The following is an 18,157-nucleotide window of genomic DNA, read 5'->3' as shown; positions in this document are numbered from 1 at the left end:
TGTCGTGTGATGGCCCATTTTGCAGGACCCTCCCTCTTCCTTAAAGCAAAAGCGAACTTTGGGTGAAGACACCCAGACAAAGCCTCATTCTGACTGGGCAGGAGGCCCGATAGGAGGCTGGGGAGAAGGCAGCCTTTTGGGCCCTCTTCATTTCCCGCTGTGGCCTCTGAGACCCACTGGGCTAATCCTGCAGGGTCCAGGCAGCTTTCCTCTGATATCCCCTGTGCTCCAGAAGCCACTGTTCCCACAAATGCCATGTTCTCCTTTCCCAGCCCCCAGCTCAGCCATGGCCCCCAGTCTCTCTGGCTGGGAGGTCAGGCTTTCAGTCTCCAACTCCTCTGGTCTTCCTTCCTTCCTTCCTTCCTTCCTTCCTTCCTTCCTTCCTTCCTTCCTTCCTTCCTTCCTCTCTCACGCTCTCTTTTTCTTTCTACTGGCGATGGAACCCAAGGGTGCTCTACCACTGAGCTACATCCCCAGCCCTTTTTATGTTTTTTAATCTTGAGATAGGGCCTTGCTAAATTGTCCAGGCTGGCCTTGAACTTGAGATCCTTCTGCCTCAGCCTCCCCAGTCGTGGATATTGCAGGTGTGTAGCACCATCCCTGGCTACCCCTTTAGCCTTTGGCAAAGTAGACATCCTAGCTCTCTGGAAGCCCTTCAGAGACTCCCATGGAGAGAGTGGGTTTAAGGAGATCCAAGGGTGGGGACCTGACTTTCCCAAAGTCCTCCTAAACTAGAACCAAACTGTTTATATCTATGTTATAAACTTGAGTTCCTGAGATTCCTAAAACATTTTGAGGGGAAGAAATGTTCTGCTGTTTATGGTTAATGGCTATAGGTGGTTCAGTGGACAGGAAGGATAACTTCTAGTGGAGACCAGTAGCATAGTAGAGTATCTATGATTCATAACAAATCATTGAGTATTTCCAAATAGGGGAAAAAAGGGATTTTGAATGCTCCCAACACAAAGAAATGATAAAGTGTGATAGGATGGAGGTACCAAGTTCCCTGATCTGATCATGACACATTATATACATGTACTGAAAGACCACACTGTGTACCACAAACACATACAATCCTATGTCTCAGTAAAAATATATTGATAAAAAGATCTGCTTGAAAAAAGTTTGAAAATTATTCTTCTTAGTAGAAAGGCTTTGGCTCTCCAGTTATGCAACCTTGGGCAAGTCCCTTTACCTCTCTGGGCCTCACTTTCCTTCTTTGTAAAATGTGGACATTGGACTGAGTAGTGCCTCACCTTTCTGGTGGCTGGAGGCACATAAAAACATTATTGCGTGTGTATGTCACCTGAAGATAAAGAAAAGAGGAAGGAGGCAGCTTGAGAACACCATCCAAACCCATCCCCCACCACCACCCCGTTATCCACTGCTTAGATGGCCTGTAACTCAGACTCAATTCACCCGGTGAAAAGTTGGAGGCCTGAAAATCTCAGGTTTTCCTGCTCTGCGTGCCAAGTTTCTCTCCTATGACAACTTCAGATGGGGCAGCTGAGACAAGAAGTAGGGGACCGGATAAATGGCAGGTTTATTGGTTCCCAGCTCCAGACAATGGACTGGCTAGGCCACAGGCTGGGATTAGGGATGGAGCCAGAGCTGGCACTTCCAGATCCTGCCTGATCCTAGGACTTTAGGGAAAGGCCCCTCCTCCACCACTGCCCGAGGCCCCAGGATCATGCCAGGGGTGAATGGGCATGTTCTGATTGTGATTTAAAAACTCATCCTGAAAAAATAAATTTTTTGTGTGTGAAAATTCCACTCTGGAGCCAGAGGGGTCTGGTGACTATGACTCCCACCCTAGAGTTGATTCCAGAGGAGCTCTGGACACATGAGCTGATCCCCATCCCCCAAGTCTCTGTCCCAGGCTTCAGGACAGCACGTAGACCTCCAGCAGACTGGAGACAGCATGCATGCGGTAGAAGATCCCAAAAGGCAGGCAGATGTTGACGATGGCCGCCCAGAGAGAGTAGCCATAGAAGTCCACCTCCACGGTATTGCTGAAGTGAGGGCGGGCCCCGAAGGCTGGCATGATCCACAGCTGTGGGGAGAGGGGCACATCAAGGACTGGCCTGGAATACACCTGCTGGTCATTTCTGTGGGCTCTGCGGTGTGTGAGAGGATGGGGACCCCAGCCTTCTAGTTTGGTAGACATAGAGGGCTGGATGTCACCCAATGGCAACCTCCAGTGTCTTAGACAGGGCCTGTCATTCTGTAGAAGTGTTTCAAGAAGTGTACCAACTAAACTTGCCCAACCTAGGCTAGGCCTCCACTAGGCGGCCACCTCTCCCACCCTCTTAGCTAGGCTCACCTATGGCACGGAAATTTCAATAGGTGACCGAAGAAATTGGCTCAAACATCTGAATCAGCAACTAGAGAGATGTGTGCATGGGGTGCTGGTGACAGAATCAGTCAGACCCAGGACAAAGGGTTCAGACCTCACCCAGAAGGCTACGGCACCCTAGCCCTCCATGAGCTCTGACCCCTTGTCCCTTTCCCACGTCTGGGAGGAGGTGGAAGCCAGAGCCCTTCCTCACCTCTGGCTAGGCGCTCCGACAGTTTGAGTGTGGGGTATGAGGCAGAAGACAAAGATTGGCCCCACCCCTGCACCAATTAACTACCCTTTGAGGCACTTGGCAGCCCTCTCTGAGCCTGTTTCTGTCCTATAAAATGAAAGAGGTGAGATGATACTGTCAGAAGTGATTCAGGCTCAGGTACTGGGAGGAAGGGCCTCCCAACCTGTAACTGGAGGGTGGGCGTGGGGCCACGGCAGGGGGTGGGCACCAAAGCCAGCTTGAGGCATTGTGAGATTTTTGAGCCTTATTTCTTCTATTGGTGGGGTCATAGATTGCTGATGCACTTTTTAAAAGTGAAATTGACAAGGCTGGGGTTGTGGCTCAGTGGTGGAGCGCTTGCCTTGCACGTGTGAGGCACTGGGTTCAATTCTCAGCACCACATAAACGTAAATGAATAAAATAAATGTCCATCAACAACTAAAAGAAAGATTATAAAAAATGTGAAATTGACTATCAGAAGTCTCTTGCATGGGGTCATACCATATCTATGGGGACAATGACTGCACAGGAAGTTGCTGGTAGGATAGGCGGTCTTCATAGTGGGACTGCACTTACACGTCTCTATAGGGTTGTTGGTATATTTCAAATAGGCAGAATTTCATGGGGCAGAATTTACTCTGTGGATATTATTCTATATTGGGATATATATATATATATATATATATTTGTTCTGGAATCCAACCCATGACTTTGCACATGCTAGGCAAACGCTTTCACTAATCTATACTCCCAGCCCCCTAGAAATACCCATATTAAGGATATTTTTATATTAGGGATATTTTTCTATTGGAGGGTATAGCCAAAAGGATTGTTTTTATATTGAGTCAAATTTTTTTAGAGGTGTTTTTTCCTACTTGGGATGCACAGTTGTCCCTTGTCATACACAGGGAATTGGTTCCAGGAACTTCCCCACTGCCTGCCATGGATACCAAAATCCAAGGATGTTCAAGTCTCTTATATGAAATGGCATAATGGTACTCATGTAATGTAATGTAAATGCCACATAAATAGTTGTTACACCATATTGTTTAGGGAATAATAACAAGGAAAAAATAATTTACCAGTTTAGTGGATTTTTTTCCTTAAAGTTTCCATCTGAGGGATGTGAATACTAGGACATCGAACCTGCAGGTCCAGAGGGCTGCTGAACCCACCTGGGTACATTTTTTATACTGGAGATTTCTGTATGGAGGTCACTTCTACCCTGGAACATCTCTATACTGGGTTGCAGGAAAAGTTTTGGGGGTGCACTTCATCGTGAGGGCTTCTGCCCTGGGGTGTTTCCACCCGGGCAGTTGATTTGTACTTGGTAAAGTGTGTTGCTCTTGGTAGCTGACTTTGTTTGATTACTGGGGAGGGGACAGCTGTTGCACACACCCCGTGTGCTTCCTACAGCGCCTCACACTGTACTTTGTCAACAGACAACAACTCACACCTATGCTGGTCTCCGCTGCTTCCTGATGCTGCTCCAGTTATTCTGAGAAGCAGACAGGTCACAAGTTCCCAGGAGCAGTCACACCTCCCACCTGCGGGTGACGGCCCCGCCTCCCACATCAGCTCCCAGCCCTCTCACCTCTGCCCAGCCCCAAGTCAGCATTCCCTGGACCCCTCCAGCTACTTCTGCTAAGATTTCATTCTATGCACCCGGAGATGCTGTTTGCCCAAGGGCTGCAGTGACCCTCTCTGAACCTACTCCTTTCCTAGAGAGCTCTAAGACTCTCCAGTGGGATGCAGGGGAAGGCAGAAGGCTAAGGGAACCCGAAATGGTATCTTCCTTGGCCTCCTCCCCTGGCCTTCTCCCTGCCCCACCCCCTACCCCCCAGCTACTCACAATGACATTGCAGAGCAGGAGAAACAGAGAGATGTCTTTTAGGCACCGGCGTCTCCAGTGGCCCCGAGGGGCCAAGATGATGGCCCCTGCTTCCTGAGGTCCATCTGGGCTGGGGCTGACCAGCCTGGGGGTGGGTGGGCAGGCAGGCAAGGAGTGGAGGGCATCCAGGTTCGCAAAGGTAAGGCCTTGGCAGGGCTCTTTGGGGAGGGTTTCCTGAGGCTCAGCCCCAGGTGGTCCCCGGTGGAGGCTCTCGATGATGAACACATTCTGGAAGGTGTGCTGGGCAATCATGAGCAGAGCATGGGCCAGGTTCAGTGCCCCCAGCAGGTCTCTGGGCGTGCCCACCACCACGGCCACAATGGAGTAGTAGGAAATGGCGTACTGACCCAGGGCGGCGCCCATCAGCAGGGCCACGTCCAGCGTGCGTGTGGGGTTCTTATGGTGGTCCATGACCCGGCGGTCAAAACGGTAGATGACGGAGCCGCTCAGGCTGACCAAAGTCATGAGCCCCAGACAGATGATGTTGAAGCTGTAGTAGGTGACCAGGGCCTGCTGGGTGCGGCCGCCCTCTCCACTCACTTGGACCTCGTAGATGATGAAGACAGCCAGCCCCACCACGAAGAGCACCAGGCCCAGCATGGGGCCAGCGAAAAACGTTTCTCGGAATAGGCTGACCTGGGAGGGGATATGTCCGTGGCCATGGGGGGAGGCCAGCAGCCGGCCCACGTTCTTCCACATGACGTAGAGCATGGTGGAGGCGAAGAGACTGTACTCGATGTTGAAGGGGTACAGGTAGAAGTACCCCTGCTGGAAGATCTGGCAGATGGTTGTGTCGCAGGGGCAGGGGTCTCCTCCGACGGCGCTGCCTGCACGCTCAGCTATGGCGAGAGGGACACTGGGCTGGACTGCCCTTCCAACTTTCTGGAGACAACTCACCCCTGGCCTGAGACCATTGTAAGGGCAGGGACTCTCTGCCCATCACCACTGGAGCTCAAAGGACCTGGTGCTTTCATTCATTGCGCAAATATTCATTGATACCTACTGTGTGCCAGAGGCTATGAGACACATTGGTCTCATAGCTCAATTAAAAGCAAATTTGAACCAAAGAACCATCCACTTCACCCCTTTCTATCCCTTTGATCCCTCACCACCTATAATGACCCCTGGCTCCCTAAGATAGTCAAGTTCTGGTCCCCTTAGAGAGTGGCCTTCTTGGGATCCCCTAAAGTCCAGGCATCTGAGAGAAAAAAAAAAACCAGCTGCCATGCCCAGGTCCCACTGTGCCCTTCCATCACTTTGGTTTATGCCACACTGAAAGGAATCTTGCCTCTGTGCCAGAGTGTGCTTTGTAGGATACCTCAGGCCTTGTCAAACATCTCTTTTGGATCCCAGAATCCTCCCAGCTGGATTTTGCAGGTGAAGAAGCTGAGAGTCAATGAGGTTAAGTGACTTGTCATATTAGGGAGAGCTGGAACAAACTATCTGACTTCCAACACAGGGGAGGTGCTTCTCCAGCAGGCCTCTCCCACCCCACAGGTCAACACTTTAAGTTGACCACCCCCATGGGCTGGTTTTAACTACTCTCAGGATCCTGTGGATACGCTGGGTGGCCCTTTATCAGTCCTGCGGGCTGGGGCCCCCCTGGGGGCTGGGACCACTCTGTTTCTGGACCCCCAGGGAGTGTGCACAGGCATTAGTCTCTAGTCTGGTCCTAGCTAGTGGGAGGACCTAAAGAAGCCCAGAGAACCAAGACCCAGGGACTGTGGGCCCTGTTCTTACTTAGGTAGCACACTGGTTAAAAGTAAAGATGGCTCTGAGCCCTTGTGCCCCAGTTTCAGATTCTGTGACCTTGGGCATCTATTTAACTTCTGTATGCCTTCGTTTCTGCACCTGGAGGAATATTAGTAGTTCCCAACTCCACGGGAAGTTGTGAGGGTTAAATAGAGTGTTTCAGACACTTAGCACTGTGTAGGATATAGAGAGCTCAGGAAATTGTCACTGTGTCATTGTGACAGGATGGTTATTTCTCACCTCCACCTCCTTCCCAGGCTTTCCCCTCTGATCTTAGGTTCCCAGAACCACTCTTTCCCCCTTCCCCTCTCTCCCCAGTTTGATGATCCTTGCCCTTTCTTCTGGGTGGCGTGGGACCTGGTAATGGGGACAAGGCTGCATCCTCAAGAATGAGATGCCCTCCATACTCCTCCTTCTTGTTGCCTATACCCACAACACCTAGGAGCCAGAGGAGGCCCTGGCTTTCACCTTTGTCTCCAGGCCCTGTGAGGGCTTGGTTGATTGACTACAGATCCACAAAGCACCTAGCCTCGGGTGGGGTAAAGAGGCCTTGGGGTGGGGTAAAGGGGAACTCACGGTCAGGGGTGAGGCGGGCGTGGCTGGTGTTGCTGTTGCCGTGAGCACTGCTGTAGGAGTGAGCCTGGTGCACAGACTCGTCCACCACGGCTGCCATCCAGATGGCCAGGTTGGTGGTAAGAGTGAACATGAGCCCACACCTGTTTGGGGATTGGAGGGGAAGCAAAGAGGCTGGTGAATATGTGGTTCATCTTGGGTCCCTGGCAAAGTGGAGGGTTGGGAAGCTCTCCTGAGAGGTGGTGTTGAGAAATGAAGGTACAGCCAGGTCCCTGTGAACGGGGAAGCTGAGTTTGAAAGCCACGCTTAGCCTGGCTTGGATGCCAACCAAGGGAAGGCCAAGGGTGTCTTAGGCCCCCTGCTCCCCACCCCCCAGGGGAAAGCCCACAGCACAGAGTAGCAGAAACCAGGCTGACGCAGTGGGGGCCCTTGGCTGAGCAGAGGGAGGAGCCACGCCCAGGCTGGAAAGCCCTCATCTCTCACGCCAGGTGAGCACTCCGGGCAGGCATTGAGCTGCGGTTCTCACCGAGTCAGATCCAGGTGGACATGAATGCAGTCTTTAGCAGAGACCCAGAGGAAGTAAGTCTGTATTGAGAGAGGAGGGAGGGTCATTGCTCTGCAGATGGGCTAAATCCAGGCTCCCATGTCCAGTATTGTTCTCTACCCCAGGAGCCTTACACTAACTTATCAGGTTTATTTTAGATTTACAAAAAACTGGAAATATTTTCTTTCTACTCTATGGTAAGTTTTGTATACAGGTAGTAGTTTCTGTTCTTTGAAAGTTTATCTCTGGTTTTGATTTTTTGTTGTTGTTGGTGGTGGGGGGCAGTGATGAAGAGGCAAATAGATTTTCACTACCTAATTATTTATTTCTGGGAGTGAGGCCAGCTAAGCTACAACTACATAAATATGTTAAACTGTGGAAACCTGGGTGGCAGAGGTGGTGCCACAGGGGAGGGCACCATCCATGTGATCATTAGGGTCATGTTGCAGGCACGCTGTCTTCTGGTCCTGTGTAAAACTTCCTGCCTCAACTCAATCATATCTTTCAAAATGGTGTTTGTGTAACAAATTTAAAAATTAATTGAAAAAAGAGAGAAATTGAACTTGTTTGAAACATCCAGTTATAGGATGCCCCACCTCCTGAGCAAATACCCAACATAGCAGCTATGCCCCCCCCCAAAAAAAAAACTGGCTACACTGAGATGGATGCCCTCTATGGGCACCCAAGGAGAGCAGGCCAGGTTCTAGCAGATAGGGCTGGTGTCTCTACTCACACCTCTTAGGTGTTAACAATTGGCACTATTTAGGTTAAAATAAAGTTGCAGCACTCCTAAGTAGGAGCTCACATTTAGATATTACCTCATTACACAGTGCATCCACATGCCTGGACTCATGATCTCGGCTACAGTCCTATTCCATTTACTCAATTGCTCAGGGTGGAAGTTAGGGGCAGTTGGAACCCAGGAGTCCTGACACTTGCCAAGCATTGGCTCCTTTCCACCACATCCAGGGACACTCCTGCCACCCACCTGGACAATGACAAACACAGCCTGGATGAGGGGGTGCAGGATCTTGATGGCTGACTGGCACTCAAAGAAACTGGAGTAGTAGCCAGTCTTGAAGACATCCATGACAAGAGTGCAGATTCCAAACAGCACCAGGCCACCTGCAAATCAGGGACAGTGGGTGGTGGTTGTGGTGGATCAGAGAGCCAAGAGAGAAGGCTTCTAGAGTGGAGGAGAGGCCCAGAGCCTGGGTAGCTAGGCCAGTGGGTGCAGTCAGTGGTTGGATGTTTGGGTGGATGGATGGATGAATGGTCGGGGGAACTGGTGAATGGGCAATGAATGAATGAATGAATGAATGAACAAAGGATGAGTGCATGATTAAGTAGGTGGATGGGTGGATGTCCTATTGTGAGACTGCAGAGATAAAGGGAAGGGACCTGGACCAGCTCATTCAGCTACCACTGCCTTGTTTCCCCTACTCTCCATCAAGGACTGTCTCGTGTCCACCTCTCTCCAAATCCTAAGACAAGGCAAGGAAGTCCCCCTCCATCCCTCTATTCATCTCTCCTTCAGGTCCCCTTTCCCTCCCTCCTCTTCCGTGGTAGCTCACCTCATCCTCAGCCACATCCAGTCTTCCGGAGGGAACTTCTCCCCCCTCTACGTCAATGAACACTCTGCAGGTACTCCAAGAGCCCTGGCCTAAAGCTCCCCGCTGTGCCCACCGCACCTCTGTCCCCCCTCCCCCCCGCCATTCTCCGCACCTCGGAGCCAGATGGGGCCAGCATGCGTGTCCCGGTAGGGCACAGCGTCAGGGCAACGCACAGTGCGGAGGAGGTAGAAGAGGATCCAGAGGACGGTCAGCAGCATCATGGTGGTGAGCAGTGCAAACACGTCGGTGTCGTACACAGCCACCTTGTTGAAGGCACCTCCACTGATGAGCGTGCAGGCGAGCAGCAGCACGTTCACCGCCAGCAGCACCGAGAGCAGGCGGCCGCCCTTCTTCCACACCTCGCGGGGGCCGGCCTGCGGGGCAGGCGGGATCTCCTTGGGGCCCGGGGTCGGTTCCTCCGACATGGTGGGGGCGACTGCAGGAGGTTGGAGGGGTCACTGCGAGGGAGGAGTGAAAGGACCCCAGGTCAACCCCGAGAGCTATCCTTTCCTCATCTTATCTCTACATTTGTAGGCCAGTGAGTTCCTAGCCGGTAGGGTGAGGGCTGGAGCGCTGGACAAGGCGGGGAGGGGGGGGGGGAAGAAAAATCGGAGCCTGCTCCTCACCCGCTCCACCGAAAAGAGAAAAGCAGCGGTAAATGTTTGGATTCCATTCAAGGTCCCCACTTCCAAAATCCCATAGTTGACTGGCCCAGGACACGCACCTGACTGGGCCGGGAGCCCGCACGGCGTTGGGGGTCAGGTGGCAGCCAGCGTCTCCTTTCTCCCACGCCGGGACGGACGGGTGCTTTATACCCGAGGGGACAGGGTGATTTACAGCAGCAGGAGCTCAGCTCCATAAACCTCTCAGACCCACTCACATGATCCATCTTTTCTGCGAACTGAATTTAGGGAAGAGCGCGGGAGCCAGATAAGGTGAGATTTATATTTACCTACGAAGAACTGCCCTACCCTGTCACCCAGGCGCGGCCAGGCTCGGGCGCGGCCTCACATTGAAGCACTCAGAGGACAACCCTCCCACCACGTCCGCTGCGATCTGGTGCGCAGCGATCGCGCCCACCCAGAACCCCCATCATGCCCCAAGTGCCTGTCGTTGACACTTTGACGCTCTCCTAGCCCAGGCGCATCTTATACCTTTGATCTTGGTTTCGGCCCGAGATCGGGGCACCAGCCCCCTTTTCCCCACCTGCCCACACAGTGATCGAAGTTCCTCCTTCCTCTATCGCTGCCCCGCTCGTCTGCTCCGCGGGATGCTAAGTCTGGGGCTTGGGTACCAAGTTCCCACGCGGCGCGTATTCTGCTTCCAGTCCTCTAGCGCCCTCTGCTGGATGATGGCTGGTAGGCCCCTCTCAAAGGATGGCTTCCAGGACTGCCGCGTCCTACTAGCTGTCTTGCCGAGTGAGTCCTCATTTTCCCTTTAGTCCCACTGTCCTGGGTTAAGGTCTGAACCTTCACCCCGTCTTCACCTTCCCTAGCCCTTTGCCCTTTCCTTTGACGGGTAGAGAAATTGGGAGCTGCAGCACTGGAGATGGATGAAGACGGACCCCCAAACTGTCTCCAAACTGGGCCTCATGGGTCTGAGCACTGCAGTGGGCACTTTTGGAGTAAGGTCAGGGCCTCACGTGGTTTGCCCCTGTGCGCTGAGAAGCAGGGTGTTTAGGACCCAGGGGAAGCCCGGGGGCGGCTCCCTGGGCAGCGGGAGGTCCCCCACCCTGCCCGCCGCCCTGATGAGCGGCTCAGATGTCCTGGTAGCGGCTCTGGCGTTCCGCACCCTCCATCTGCGGCCGCGGGGGCTGGTGGCCCTGGCCCCTGCCAGGCCCCCTCCCCTGACCCCATGCCTCAACCCTAACCCCTCTGCCCTCCCCCGCGGGGGGCATTTCCTGGTGTCCCCTGCCCGCCCCGTCCAAGCCGGGCGCCATGAACGATCAGTACCACCGGGCTGCCCGCGATGGCTACCTGGAGCTCCTCAAGGAGGCCACCCGGAAGGAGCTGAATGCCCCCGATGAAGATGGCATGACTCCCACCCTCTGGGCTGCCTACCACGGAAACCTGGAGTCGCTGCGCCTCATCGTGAGCCGCGGGTGAGTAGCCCTCCACCAGGCAGGGGAGGGGAAGAGTCTCCTGGTCCGGGCCAGGCCCGACGCCTCCCCAGACTCCAGGGCTACTCCTCTGAGCTGCCCTTTCCCCCTATGGACAGACAGCTCTAAGTTGGGACATTGGAGCCTGGCATGTGTGGGGGAGATACCCATGGGGGGGGGCATAAACTGGGACATGTGACACTGGTGACCTGGATGTAGGGCTAGGAGGGGAGGAACTGGGATTTGAGGGCCCATGGTTGTTGGAAGGGTGCTGCAGAGGGAAAGATGGGAGAGATCTGCTGGGCAGGAACCTCTGGAAGCAAGGGTGAGAGGGAATGTGGGAACCTGAGAGAAGACTAAGGCTCAGAAGGCCGGAAAGTGGGGGCCTTTGCTGCCCACTCTCCATTCTGGGAGCCAAAGGGCTCTCCCAGCCAGCACCCACAGCTCCCCACAGGCTGGGTCTCACCCTTCTCTCTCCCTCACTCTGCTCCTTCTTGGGATTTATGGCCACTGTCCATAATACCAAATGTCAATGGTTCAGCCACCTCATTAATGTGCTCTGTACCCTTCCCCCACTGGTCACAGATGACCAATGAATGTGTTGATCCTGGAGGGGCTTCTGTCTCCCGTCTTCCCTCTGGAGTTGTCCTGAGGGTGGGAACACAGTCTGCACGCCACAACCAGGCAAGGTAGCAGGGCCCAGGAATGCAGGTCAAACCCACTGAAGTGGGTTGGCCAGGGGTGGGCCAGCGTGCCAAATCCCACAACTGGGAACAATTTCCCCATTCACCAAAGTTGATGACTCCTGTTAAAGAGTTGTGAGTGGGAAAGTTGAAGTCATACTGGCCTAGACACCAGGGTGGCCTGGGCAGGAAAAGGGGCATAAGGGATGGCCCTAGGAAGGTTAATGTGAATGTCTTAGGCTCTGGGGGAGAGGGGTGGGTACTGAGCTGGTCCTGGTTCTGTGCACCAGCCTGAGGCCCAAGCATGTGGTGGGCGGAGGGACCCCATCCCTTTGTGGCTGTTTCTTGGGCCCAGAAGCAGGGGGAAGAGTCCCTGGGATTAGGCAGTTGAGGCATGTTCCAAGTCATAACTTACTGGCTCCTCCTCCCTCCCTGAGGGCACACAGGGACACTGGCCCATTGCCCCTCCTTCAGAGGGGCACCTGGGTGTCTCTTGAAGGGGATCGGAGAGCAAGCAGGCCTACCTCCCCCAAGTCTTACAGAGGGAAAGCCTGGTGCTGGATAGCGTGGGTCTGATGCCCAGCAGCCCCTCCTCTGCTGTCCTGCAGGACTTGGCACTCTGTGGGGAAGCTGAGCGGGGGGGTGAGGGGAGATGTTGAGACAAGGGAGTGATTCTTCCTCCAGATCTAGGGGTAACCTCGTGGCCTCATTAGTGTGGGCCAGGGAACCCATGCTAGGCCCCAGAGAGGCAAGAATTCTGGAGGAGCCAACAGGATGCCTCAGGGAGAATAGTCTGACATGGAGGGTGTTGGAAGGAGCTGTTGGGGTCCCTGCACAGGCAAAGCCAGCCAGCCTCTCAGGGCTCCCAAAGATGGACAGCCTGAACAAGGGAGGGCAAACCTGCCAGGCTGCAGACCTTCCTCCTCCTCCTCCCCAGTCCTGGCTGCCCCCACAGTCCCCTCCTGGCCCAGGCCAAGGCCCGACACCTTCTCTAACACTCACGTTGCCAGGCCTGGCCCTGCTCCCTGCAGACATGGCAGTACTCTCTGCACACACGCACACACCCTCACACACTCACCCAGGCTCAGGCCAAGCACACATTACCCTCTTGTCCTTTTTCACCGTCGCCCTGCAACACGCAACCACGTTCCCAGTTGCACCTGCCTAGAGACCCAGACTCGCCCTGGCCCACCACCTCTCTGGGCCAGCTCCCTGCTGGGCCCATGAATAATTCACTCCTTTCTCTCTGGGCATCAAATATTTATCCCCTGAGATTCCCAGCCCTCGGTTGGGGAAGGCCCCGCCCCAGCCCCGCCTTCTCTGTCGCCCCGCCCCCTGCGTGCCAGGCCATCTTCCCCTAGGGCTCATCCTTTTGGTGGCTCAGGCCAGCAGGTCTCTTGGAGTCAGTGGAGAGGTCTCAGGCCCACGGGTTTCATTGTGGCCTGGTGTACCTGTGGGGAAGCTCCACGAGGCTGGGGGCCCTCCCCTCGTGGCCTGGGCCCCCCATTCCCTCTACCTCCAGCCCTAGCGAACTGGCTGCCAGAGCTTTCTATGGTTTATCATTCTTCGTGATCTCCCTGCAGGGGTGACCCAGACAAGTGTGACATCTGGGGCAACACACCCCTACATCTGGCAGCTTCCAATGGCCACCTGCACTGCCTGTCCTTCCTGGTGTCTTTTGGGGCCAACATCTGGTGCCTGGACAACGACTACCACACGCCGCTGGACATGGCTGCCATGAAAGGTCACATGGAGTGCGTGCGCTATCTGGACTCCATCGCGGCCAAGCAAAGCAGCCTCAACCCCAAGCTGGTGGGCAAGCTGAAGGACAAGGCCTTTCGTGAGGCCGAGCGGCGCATCCGGGAGTGCGCCAAGCTGCAGCGCAAGCACCACGAGCGCATGGAGCGGCGCTACCGGCGAGAGCTGGCGGAGCGCTCGGACACGCTCAGCTTCTCCAGCCTCACGTCCAGCACCCTGAGCCGCCGGCTGCAGCACCTGACGCTGGGCAGCCACCTGCCCTACTCGCAGGCCACACTGCACGGCACCGCTAAAGGCAAGACCAAGATCCAGAAGAAGTTGGAGAGGCGCAAACAGGGCGGCGAGGGCACCTTCAAGGTCTCCGAGGACGGCCGCAAGAGCGTCCGCTCACTCTCAGGCCTGCAACTAGGTAGCGACGTGATGTTCGTGCGCCAGGGCACCTACGCCAACCCCAAGGAGTGGGGCCGCGCCCCGCTCCGGGACATGTTCCTCTCGGACGAGGACAGCGTCTCCCGTGCCACGCTGGCGGCCGAGCCTGCCCACTCGGAGGTCAGCACCGACTCAGGTCACGATTCCCTGTTTACCCGCCCTGGCCTGGGCACCATGGTGTTCCGCAGAAACTACTTGAGCAGCGGGCTGCACGGGCTGGGCTGCGAGGACGGGGGTCTGGACGGGGCAGGCACCCAGCGGGGTCGGCTGCATAGCTCCCCCAGCCTGGACGATGACAGCCTGGGTAGTGCCAACAGCCTGCAGGACCGCAGCTGCGGGGAGGAGCTGCCCTGGGACGAGCTGGACTTGGGCCTGGACGAGGACCTGGAGCCCGAGACGAGCCCGCTGGAGACCTTCCTGGCCTCCCTGCACATGGAGGACTTTGCCGCCCTCCTGCGGCAAGAGAAGATCGATCTGGAGGCGCTAATGCTGTGCTCTGACCTCGACCTCCGCAGCATCAGCGTCCCGCTGGGGCCGCGCAAGAAGATCCTGGGGGCCGTGCGGAGGCGGAGGCAGGCGCTGGAGCGCCCGCCAGCCCTAGAAGACACAGAGCTGTGAGTGTCCGTGGGGCGGTGGTGGGGGGCGGGGGTTGGAAGGCCCCTGGGGATGGAGAGTCCCTCTGCCTTTTCACGGGAGAAAAGCGCACCGTATTTCATAAAATCTGAGCTGCCATTACAAGAGACCCCACTATTTTATTTACCACTAAAAGCTGCTGCCAATTTAACGGTGACCCGAGACTTTCTTATCATAGCTAGACTCTGGAGACATCAAAATGTGGAAAAATGGGCATCTTCCTGTCGATGAGTCAGGGTACTCATAGTAATCACAGTGAGGATGTTTTTGAGCCCTCCCATCTTCCGGAGCTTCTGGAGTGTGCTCTTGGGCAAGTCCTCACTGATTCCTGAGTCCCTTTGTGTGGTGGGGGTCGAGCACACGGAGGCTCAGGGGTTAGGGGATAAATAGCTCACTCACACCTGCCACCACTGCTCCATGAAGAGCTGGCTTAACCCCTGGGTCCACGTGGACAGAGGGTGCAGCACTGAAAGGTCAACTGCCCAAGGTCTGCAGCCTGCAGAGAGGAAAGCAAGAGCGAACGCTCCCAGTGGCCAGCAGCAACGGGGTTGTCCTTTTTCTTTTAATATTTATTTTTTAGTCTTAGGTGGACACAATATCTTTATTTTATATCTATGTGGTGCTGAGGATGGAACCCAGTGCCTTATGCATATTAGGCAAGCACTCTACCACTGAGCCACAACCCCAAGCCCAGGGTTGTCCTTTTCAGAAAGCCATTACAGCTGCCCAAGGCTGCCACCACACTGGTCCTCCTGTAGACGGGCCCCTGCCCCTCCCCTCCCCCACAGCATCCCACAAGCCTGAAAATACTTGCTCCCTCCATGTTATTGTGACCTTTGCCTTGAAGGTGCAGTGTGTGGGTGTGGGGAGGCAATCTGATTTACAGTTTGGTGACTGGGGAGGACAGTGTCCTTCATCCCTGACCATTAGCCTGTCTAGAGAAGGGAGGCTAAATCATCAAGGTGATTAGTTCTGGCTGGGGATGAGGTCTTTGAAGGCTGTTGTCTAAGTTTTATTTCTGTCTCTTCCTCCACAGATAACCAGGGACTCCTCTCCTCTGACCAAAATGAATTGCAAGTTGCCACAACCCCAGGGGGGCCACAAGGTCCTCACAATTGCCATCCCTGTAGCCCCTTCCTGAGGAGCAAGGACCATGTGGGTCATCTCCCTTGAAAGCCTGTCCATACCTCAAAGCAAGGGTGTGGCCTGGAGGCAGGCTTGGGGACAACAGAACACCCCTGAACACCAGTGCTGAGTGTCCCAGAGCCCCAGAGCTGCCCTTATCTGAGTGACCTTGAGAAGTACATGTGGATTTGTGGCCAGCCCTCAAAGGAGAGCAGGGTCTGCTTGTCCCTCAGAGACTAGACAACATCAGAGCTGGAGAGGAAGGGGTCAAGGAGGGGACGTGACCTGTCTCAGCCATGTTGTCCTTCCTACTGCACCTGCCCTGTTCTCTCAAGCCGAAGACGCAGATTCCTACATTTATTTTATGAAGGGAAAAGTTTGGGCAGTCTCCCTCACCCCATATACCCCAAGGGGAGGTTCCCCAGCCACACTCTTCAGCCAAATGCCCTGCCTTTCAGTCCCCACCTTGTCCCCTAACGGCCAGCCCGGTCTCCTCCACCACTAGCTATGGCTGGAGCAGAAGAGCCAGGCTGAGGTGGCTGGGGCCTGACCTCCTCCAACCTCCCTCTCCTCTGCTGTGCAGCCTGATACCCGCCCCTGGGGCCCAGAGGGCCAGAACGCTAGGTGTGAGGTTCTGGAGCAGTGGGCTGCAGCATTATGGCTCCCAGTCCTGGTAGGCACACACCGGCTAGAGAATGGCATCTGCCAGCAGCCTCAGAGTCTCCCAGGGGCCCAGACAGGCAGGGGCTGGGCACAGCCAGGTGTCAGGCCCAGCATGGAGAAGTTCCGTGAAGGTGATACTGGAGAATGTGGATAATCCAAACTGTTGATGTGTCCAGGCCACCAGGGCTGTGTGCATGTGTGTGTGCGCGCATGCGTGTGTGTTGAGGGTCGGTGGGTTTCTCTGGAGGCCTGGGAGCATCTCTGTGATTCTGCATGGATTGTGAGGAAGCAAGAGCTCACCATGGGTCTCAGCTCTGTGATGGCGGTGAGACCAGGGAAAAGGCCAGCACAGAGGGTCCTCAGAGTGTGTCCTTAGAGTTCTTCAGCCAGGCCAAGGTCACAGGTATGGGAGAGTCCCTCAGGAGCCACACAAATGTGCGTGTGTCCATGCCCCATGCAGATTCACCCTTCCCCCTTGTCAGGAGTGGACGCCTTATCTGTCCCCAGCTTGAGAAGCAGCCCCTGCTAGGAGCTCCTCCTAGGGCCTCCTTGACTGGAGCAGGAGAAAAGGGCCCCAAAGACCCATCTGGTGTGTGATCCCATCCATGAACGTGCCCAGAGCTGGGGGTGTGAAGGAGGTGGCCGTTTCCCACTGCAGGACCCAGAGGACCTGGCTGCCACAACCATCCTGAGCCCACCCTGGCTCCTCTCCCTGTTGTCTGGGCCTGGGCCTGGGGCCACCCCAAGTGCCGACTCGTCTTTCTCTGAGCCCCAGGTGCTGCCTTCCTCACTTGATCCCTGTCCGTTTACTGCCTCAGCCCCTCCCAGTTCCCCTGCGCTGAGGTGGGCCAGGCTCCGATTCCCACCACCAAACACAGACCCTTCCCTCGGACTCATTATAACTTTTGTAGAGAAAGTTCTATATCTTTGTCGTACTTGTATCTACTTCTTTAATCACTGGGTCATGGGAGAGGGACAGGGTGGGGAGAGGGGGAGGGTCTCCCTGGGCCTGTGAGGACTGGGTCCTCTTCGTGGGCAGAGGGCTCCCCACCAGGGCATCTCAGCAGGAGCACCTCCTGACGCCCCAGACTTTGCCCTGCCATGCTAGCAGGGCCCAGAAGCAGGAGCCTCATGGAACAGAGAGGGTGGAGATCTGGGCCAGCAGGGTCCCTCAGCAGCTGAGCGGAGGGGGGGGTGGGGGGGGAGGGTCCAGGACTGATTCCGGGACTGAGGAATGCGTGGTCCCTCTTCCCAGCTCTTCCTGAGAAGCCTTACCCGGGGAGGTGCTGGGCCCTCTCACCCCTGGGAAGCCTCTTGCAGGGACTACATTTCCCTCACCACCCCAAGGAGCTCTCATGGTGACTGCTCAGAGCCCTTGGAGACTTCCCAAGGGCAAGTCTTCCCCTTTTCTGGGTGGATAGTGGGCTCTGCTTTCCCCGTCAAGTCTGGGATCATCTGTACCATTTCCTAAGGATGCTTCTGCCAAGGGGAGCTCAAGGCAGTCACTTCCCCTTAGCAACCATTCAAGGGTTCTAGGCCACCTCTCTCCACTTTACAGTGGGCAAGGGACAGACCCAGACCCTAAGCCTCCCCACTGCTGCCACACATTCCTCATGCCTACGACGCCCGGGGAACCAAGGAGGTGCCATCCTGGCACCCCATTCCCTGGCCCATGGAGTGCGGCTGCTTTGCGACCCCTGCTGGCCATTATTGTCACTGCACCTACCTTCGGGTCCTCCCCATGGCCATCCAGGGGAAGACTGGAGGGTGAAGAAGTCTCCTCGGGCAGGACCAGTCAGAGCAGAACGAAACTCAGCATCCAGGCAAA

The 18,157-nt window shown here is 55.4% G+C and overlaps 2 protein-coding genes across 3 annotated transcripts; one reads left to right on the top strand and one right to left on the bottom strand.

Moving 5' to 3' along the window:
• Positions 1-1,774: 1,774 nt before the first annotated feature.
• On the bottom strand, positions 1,775-9,365 carry Otop2 (otopetrin 2). The gene is made up of 6 exons (XM_046449495.1): positions 9,053-9,365; positions 8,316-8,452; positions 7,310-7,368; positions 6,787-6,926; positions 4,420-5,297; positions 1,775-2,053 (listed from the first exon to the last, which is right to left on the bottom strand). The coding sequence occupies exons 1-6, from the start codon at positions 9,363-9,365 to the stop codon at positions 1,883-1,885; spliced, it is 1,698 nt and encodes a 565-aa protein (XP_046305451.1). The 3' UTR covers positions 1,775-1,882.
• A 1,290-nt stretch (positions 9,366-10,655) lies between these two features.
• Ush1g (USH1 protein network component sans) lies at positions 10,656-17,214 on the top strand. Of its 2 annotated transcripts, XM_046449589.2 has the most exons (3): positions 10,656-11,041; positions 13,305-14,522; positions 15,578-17,214. In XM_046449589.2, the coding sequence occupies exons 1-3, from the start codon at positions 10,878-10,880 to the stop codon at positions 15,579-15,581; spliced, it is 1,386 nt and encodes a 461-aa protein (XP_046305545.1). In that variant the 5' UTR covers positions 10,656-10,877; the 3' UTR covers positions 15,582-17,214. The 2 variants fall into 2 exon arrangements, with proteins under 2 accessions (XP_046305545.1, XP_046305546.1); XM_046449590.2 differs by lacking the exon at positions 15,578-17,214 and having other exon boundaries at positions 13,305-14,526.
• Positions 17,215-18,157: the final 943 nt, after the last annotated feature.

The sequence above is a fragment of the Marmota monax genome, unplaced genomic scaffold (assembly GCF_021218885.2).
Source record: "Marmota monax isolate L192 unplaced genomic scaffold, Marmota_monax_Labrador192_F-V1.1 WCK01_AAM20220418_F8-fsc00292, whole genome shotgun sequence".
In the NCBI taxonomy this organism is placed as follows: domain Eukaryota; kingdom Metazoa; phylum Chordata; class Mammalia; order Rodentia; family Sciuridae; genus Marmota; species Marmota monax.
This window is presented reverse-complemented; position numbering and strand designations above follow the sequence as displayed.

Coding starts and splice junctions, on each gene's coding strand:
- Ush1g (XM_046449589.2), top strand. CDS start 10,878: ATGAACGATCAGTACCACCGGGCTGCCCGCGATGGCTACCTGGAGCTC. Junction 11,042..13,304: donor CGCCTCATCGTGAGCCGCGG/GTGAGTAGCCCT, acceptor ATCTCCCTGCAG/GGGTGACCCAGACAAGTGTG.
- Otop2 (XM_046449495.1), bottom strand. CDS start 9,365: ATGTCGGAGGAACCGACCCCGGGCCCCAAGGAGATCCCGCCTGCCCCG. Junction 6,927..7,309: donor GTCCACCTGGATCTGACTCG/GTGAGAACCGCA, acceptor ATCCCCAAACAG/GTGTGGGCTCATGTTCACTC. Junction 2,054..4,419: donor TCCTGCTCTGCAATGTCATT/GTGAGTAGCTGG, acceptor CTCTCCCCACAG/CTGTGGATCATGCCAGCCTT.